This window comes from Asparagus officinalis, chromosome 5 (genome assembly GCF_001876935.1).
Source record: "Asparagus officinalis chromosome 5, Aspof.V1, whole genome shotgun sequence".
Taxonomy (NCBI): Eukaryota; Viridiplantae; Streptophyta; class Magnoliopsida; order Asparagales; family Asparagaceae; genus Asparagus; species Asparagus officinalis.
This window is the reverse complement of record NC_033798.1, coordinates 109,384,042-109,390,205: the sequence shown is the minus strand read 5'-3', so window position 1 is coordinate 109,390,205 and position 6,164 is coordinate 109,384,042. Positions and strand designations below refer to the sequence as shown.

General features: G+C 38.7%; 1 protein-coding gene across 1 annotated transcript; it reads right to left on the bottom strand.

Moving 5' to 3' along the window:
* LOC109840637 lies at nt 797–4,805 on the bottom strand. Its single transcript, XM_020409368.1, has 3 exons — nt 4,495–4,805; nt 2,131–2,241; nt 797–1,947 (listed from the first exon to the last, which is right to left on the bottom strand). The coding sequence occupies exons 1-3, from the start codon at nt 4,666–4,668 to the stop codon at nt 928–930; spliced, it is 1,305 nt and encodes a 434-aa protein (XP_020264957.1). The 5' UTR covers nt 4,669–4,805; the 3' UTR covers nt 797–927.

Sequence of the window (6,164 nt, the reverse complement as noted above, 5' to 3'; positions counted from 1 at the left end):
GGGTTTTTTTGCAATACTTCATATATTTTAGCATATTAATCTTTAAATTATTGACATGTAAGTAGTTCACATGCGATTAGGATATGATATAATTATGATTATAATAGATTAAAATTTAAATGAAATATTCAAAATAGTCGAGGGTAATATTAACCACGGAAAGATTTCCCCGAACTCATACTTTTAAAGGGAGTATGATATGCAAAATTTGTTTAGAGTTCTTTATGTTCGTCAAAATTAGTGTAGAACTTATAGTAAAAGTATAAATGGGTAAAAAAACATAACATCATGAATGTGATATTGCAAAATATAAGAGATCAAAAGTTAAAAGAATATTTAATAACCAAATCAATCAAATATACATTTCGTTATATTTTATTCGTCTATGAACCAAATACTAAAAACCTATCCGTTTACGCTATTAAATGAACTACGGAATTGAATATAACCACATAGTTAGACAAACAATTGACCAACTATTTGTCAATTATTTGGTTTGTTTCCTTGTGGACAAGGAAGCCATGGCCTTATCATGCTTACATGCTGATCAAATTCACAGAATAAAGACCTGAAGCAACAAACAATCCTTTGTTACCAAGAGAGGTCACAGTAAAATGCTCGCTTCACTGAAGAAGCCTGCACAACATTGGTATTCCGTATTCACCATTTGAGATGCACAACAGCTTACACTTCTTTCAGAGAATACTTTTCTTTTTTCCCCCATCGATATATCCGTGGGCATTCTTCATGTTAGTAACTTCCGAATATTAGCAATCAAGAAGAAGCCATCACAAAATTCAGTATGAACTGCTCAATACTTCAACACTGCAGTTGCGAGTTAAGTATAGAGCTCATAAGCTACAACATGGAGATACAGAGTACAACAAAATTACAATTTGGATAGATCGTATTGACTACCAGTTCCTGCTATTTCCCATCTCCACAATCCGAAGTTTCACAAGCCTCTTCAAGCATGTCCAAAAACCCCTTTCTCTCTGTGTTTTGAAAGACCGATGCATCAAAATGCAGTCCATCTTTAGAAACCTCCTCAAACCGAGCCCAAAGCTCTTTCTTAAGGGTGTTTTCTCCAGCTCGCTTGCCTTTGTGGATTGTAGTTTCTACATCCTTCCATAAAGGAGTTGCAAGCAAAAGTATGCTGTTGTTGAGGCATGGTGTCGGCACTTGCTTCTCTTCATTTGGCTCCTCCATAAGGACACAAGTCTTTGGGGGTGAAAGAAACCACTCTAAAGCTTGATTGCCGTCCTTCCTTCTGTTCGTAAAATTGTTATTAGGCTGTAAACCGAGGAGCTCTTGATACTTGGAGGTCAAACCATCTAAGACTTCATCATTCGTAAGGTCATCAGAGACCTTAGAATCATCGTCTTGAGTTGGTAGTTCTGGAATGTTCTCAGAGACAAAACCATTCAAAGCAGAGCTCTTTTGTGGAAAGGTCTTCAGGCACGGTGTTAAAAGGAACAGTGAATCTTTACTGCTCTCTAAGACACTATTCGTTGTGCCAGCAGTGCAAGGCTTCACCATGTTATCTTGTGGCATCTTGGCCTCAGGTTCTTGAAACAAACTATCAGAAGCGCTTTCTCTAAGAGTTGATGTGAGAGGCTGTCCTCGTTGATTTTCGTGATGAAGGATTCTCACCATGGATTTGGACGTGACAGGGCATTTAGATGATGTGGCTTTTAATTTGGGTAAGGGTGTCAGCAGAAAGAGCTGTCTTCCAGTGTCCAATGTACAGGAATCAGCACGCCAAGAGACGAGGGGAGAAGGAGACACTATCAAGTCTAGCTCAGCATCATTTCTGTTTCGGGGAGTACTCTCTTCCCCATTAACACAGGAAACTGATCTAGCTCCTATACTCTGCTGACCAAGCTGGTTTTCAATCTGTAATGGCTCTTGTTTGGGAGAAGCTTGACGGAGTCTTGAAACCCATGGCTGGAACACAGGAAATAAACAATGTTAGCAAGATTTTACCTTTTGTGGACCTGTGGTTTCCATGAGACAATAAACATAACCCGATTTTTTTTGCAAAAGGGTCACTTTTTCCACTCAGGTATAGACCTAAACCATATTAAAATACAGCTTGAAGTTAAATAACAGCCTTCAGCAAGTACATACCTTCAAAGATGAATGCATATCACGTAGAACCTTACTGAAGGACTCGATATCTTGAATTGCTTTTCTATCTGTCCTTTTATTTTCCAGGGCTCGAGCAACCAGTTCATCGATCTGTAGATAAGGCAAAAACTTAAGTATGGTGCATAAAGAAAGAAGAAGAAACCATACATAACACTCTAGAGAGATAACAACAGGTCCTCACAAAGATATAGTGATATACTTGCCCATCAAAGATGACACAACCAGCAAACACGATTATTAACTTTCAAAGAGCAAAGTGTTTAAACACATTCAACTGATAGCATATGCACAAGAGTGACAAACCAATTGTGACTATATCAAACCATGAGAACTCTTGCAAAGTTTTAGATATATGAAGTAAACGTATAAAATTTTCACCATGGAATATAAACAAGACTTGCCTAACTAAATCAATAACTCACCAACATATTTTACGGAAAATAAAGCTCCAAAATCAGTAGCAGCATGCAATTGGATACAGCATAAACTCTTTGTAAAATGAGGTTAAGAAGTCACTATAATAAACCACAATAACAATCGGAATGCTTGAAATATTTCGACCAGCTTGGAATATACTCCAAACTATCCAGGCTAGGGTCCTCAAAACATATTGCAGGAAAATAAATCAACAAAAAATTATAGCCATAAACTCTTTGTAAAAGGAGCTTAAGAAATCACAAGCATACGTTTCCATTCACTTTATCTCCTGTCAGCCATGGAGCAATGCCAAAAATACAAGAAGCTAACAGAAAACTGCGAGTTTTGCATAACAAAGTTTGTCCCTTTCGCACATAAACGCAGTCTCAAGAACTGGGAACAATTAAATTTTTTTCGATATTTCTAATTCACAATATCAACTTAATTAAAATTATGCAGGCTTAGGTGCAGACCTATTGTTTCGGATAAATTCGACTATAACTTTAATAGATTTCAGGAAACTTGAATGCAATTGGAACTGATGCCAAACCAATCTTTGCATTTATCTATAACCGAGAAAACCATCTATTTATAGCTGATGTTCCTACACAGAATATGCAGAAATTGATTTTAGCTCCTTAATCCCTTTAACACACTTAAATCCTCTAATAAAAACCAAGCTAATGAATTAGTGTGACAATTTCCATACAACAGAGCATGCAAAGATTGCGAAAAACATAAGACACTTGTGAAGCTCCTATGGATCTAAATAACACAAAGATAGAAATTGCGAAAACAAGATCCGGCAAGATTCCTCTCAACTATACATAACTACTGTTGCTTGCTAATTAATTTATTATCGGTTACAAATCATTTCATATTATGGCTTGTTAAATGTGTTCCTCCTCTAGGGACTCCTCCAACTGTTGCGCGCCGTGCGGAAGCGTGCTCGACAACCAAACGAGTCGGTGAGTGATGAGAGAAGAAAATCAAACCAAATCAAGAGTGCAATTCACCAAAATACGACACAAATCAAACCAAACACAAGGATTTACGTGGTTCGGCAATTGCCTACGTCCACGGGGAGAGGATGGAGAGATTTCACTATATGGAGGAGAAATACAACGGGTTACAACTCACAAAATCACTCAAGTATAACCCTAACCAAAGCTCTCAACTCCCTCACAATATCTCCCTCTCAAAGTGCTCAAAACAATGCTAATTCTCTCCTTTTCTCTCCTTAAGAAACCCTAAAAAACGTGGTCCTATTTATAATAAAACACAATCCCAAACAAAGGAGGATTCCCAAACAAAGGAGGATTCTAAAAACGAGTCTGCCACATCAGGGTGTGGCGCAGACCACACCTATGGCAGACAGGGCAGATTCTGCCACACCAAGGTGTGGCGCAGACCACACCCATGGCAGACAGGGCAGATTCTGCCACACCCATGGCAGACACCACACCAGGGTGTGGTGGAAGGTGTGGTGGAATCTGTTTTGGGTTTTTCTTCACGTTTTTCATAATTTCTTCGCCGTTTTCACACCAACATCATACATAAGCTCCAAATGCTATTCGGTCCACACGAAAATTTGGGGCAATTAACATCGAAAAAAAATACTGCAAAATATTTTTCGCGATAATATACTAGATAATACTCAATTTTCTATAAGGCAATAAATGTAGGGCATGAACTTTACTTTTCTACTTTTGGTTTACAGTCAATCTCGGGTTTTTCTTCACTTATCAAACACTAGCCAACGTTTATCCAAATTGATTTATAAAAAAAGCTCTAAATTCAAGAAAATGGAAAAGACTACTAATTCCGACCAGATCCATCGCCACGTTAGGGTCAACCTAGGGTTTACTGTCCTTATCAAAAGAGATATCTTTCACGGTCATAATCAAGGTTTGCTGATGCCCTTACCTCACTGAAGATATTCGAGAGTTCCGATCGAACAAGGAGAAGACGGTCGAGAGCACCACCATCAAATCCATCGACAGGACTCTTCTTCTTGAGAATCCTCGAGGGTTTTCCGCCATTTGATATGTCGATGAGAGGTTTTCTCGCCGTCGATTTTCCTCTGTTGCTCTTTAGCATTTTTTGGATTCTTTTTCTTTTTTTTTTCCTTTTTTTTTCTTAGGATATTTGTGATTTGAGAGAGAGGAGAAGAGAACAGAGAGGTATCCTAATTTCAAAACTCGGGCGGACAAACGGGCAAGAAGAAAATTAGTAAGCGGACAAAGAATAAAATATTCATTTAAAAAAAATTCTAGCCGTCGACATTCTAGAACTTGTTCTCATCCTTGGTTCTGAATTGGGCTAGGCCTGTCATATTGGGCTTTCCACCAGAAAGCCGAAAATGGAAATCAAGGTAATAATTTTCGGGTATTTTCCCCCCCAAGACCGAAAGTTTTACTCCGAATTATTTTAAGCACTAATTTCACACAACCCTCTGAAGTTTGGAGGGATTTCCATAAACGTTGTACTTTTTCTTATACATTTGAATGTATAAGAAAAATTCATTCATTTGTTTTTCTATTTTTAAAATATAACTCGCCTACAAAAATATAGCAACGTAGACGTAAGTACAACAAAGTAGACAAGCTTTAGCAAACTATGAAGCGATGAAATAAAGAAAGTGCGTTTAAAAATGAATTTGGAAGTGAATGGGTTTAACAATACATCATCGTAAACTTTGGATTTATAAACAAAACCCCTAATTCTTCTCACAAATTGTTCCCGCTATTAACTCTTTCACTTATTGCTTCAGGCCTTGACCGGGGAACACTCTCTCTTTTCACTGATAAAATGTAGTGTGTTAGAAAAAGGCATTAGCTTAAGCAATTTCTCGTCTATCTTTGAACACATAATGAACTTTTTTTTGGACACATAATGAACTTTATTATTAATATTATTATTATTATTATTATCTCTTTGTTAACATAAGATTGTTTGCATTGCCCTCCAAATTGTATTCCATAAAATTGGACGATGCCTCGAGAATATGACTAAAGCCACTATGGATCGTTGGATTTGGATGTGGATCCAAACCTCCGCAGGCGAGCTCGAAGGCGACGCAGTTGCAGGTGAGCTCGAGGCCATTACAGACGAGCTTGGGTTGACGTCAAGCGAGCATCGAGCGAGATTCAGACGAGATCGAGGGCTTCAGGCGAGGTCCAGGTTAGACGCAGGCGAGGTTGAAGTTACAGGCGAGGTCGGCGCTCCAGGCGAGCTCAAGATCCACGCAAGCGAGCGTGGGCGAGGACCAGACAGGCGAGCTCCTCGAACTCGGGCGGACTCCTCGCTGGCGAGCTCCTGCACAAGCGTGCCTGGTGACAATCTGTCGTTAGGGTTCCCCTATAAAAGGGAACCCGGACCCGTGATCTCTTGTGCATCTTTCTCCTTTCTTCTCTCGTGAGTTTCTCAGATCCAGAAGCGGCAGTGTTTTTTTCTTCTCCAGCTCTCAGCCAAGATTTTGAGGGGAGAATTAAAAAGAGGATTTAAGAGAGGGAATTAACACTGTAGCTATAGTGTTGGTATTAAATTTATTGAGAGATCTCAAGTTTAAGATATGCTCTTGCATTGTAATTTTT

What these genes read in the sequence shown, in the direction of transcription:
- LOC109840637 (XM_020409368.1), bottom strand. Translation starts at nt 4,668, where the DNA reads ATGCTAAAGAGCAACAGAGGAAAATCGACGGCGAGAAAACCTCTCATC. An exon ending in TCTCGAATATCTTCAGTGAG is followed by an intron (nt 2,242 to 4,494) that starts GTAAGGGCATCA and finishes CCTTATCTACAG; the next exon opens with ATCGATGAACTGGTTGCTCG. An exon ending in ATATGCATTCATCTTTGAAG is followed by an intron (nt 1,948 to 2,130) that starts GTATGTACTTGC and finishes CCTGTGTTCCAG; the next exon opens with CCATGGGTTTCAAGACTCCG.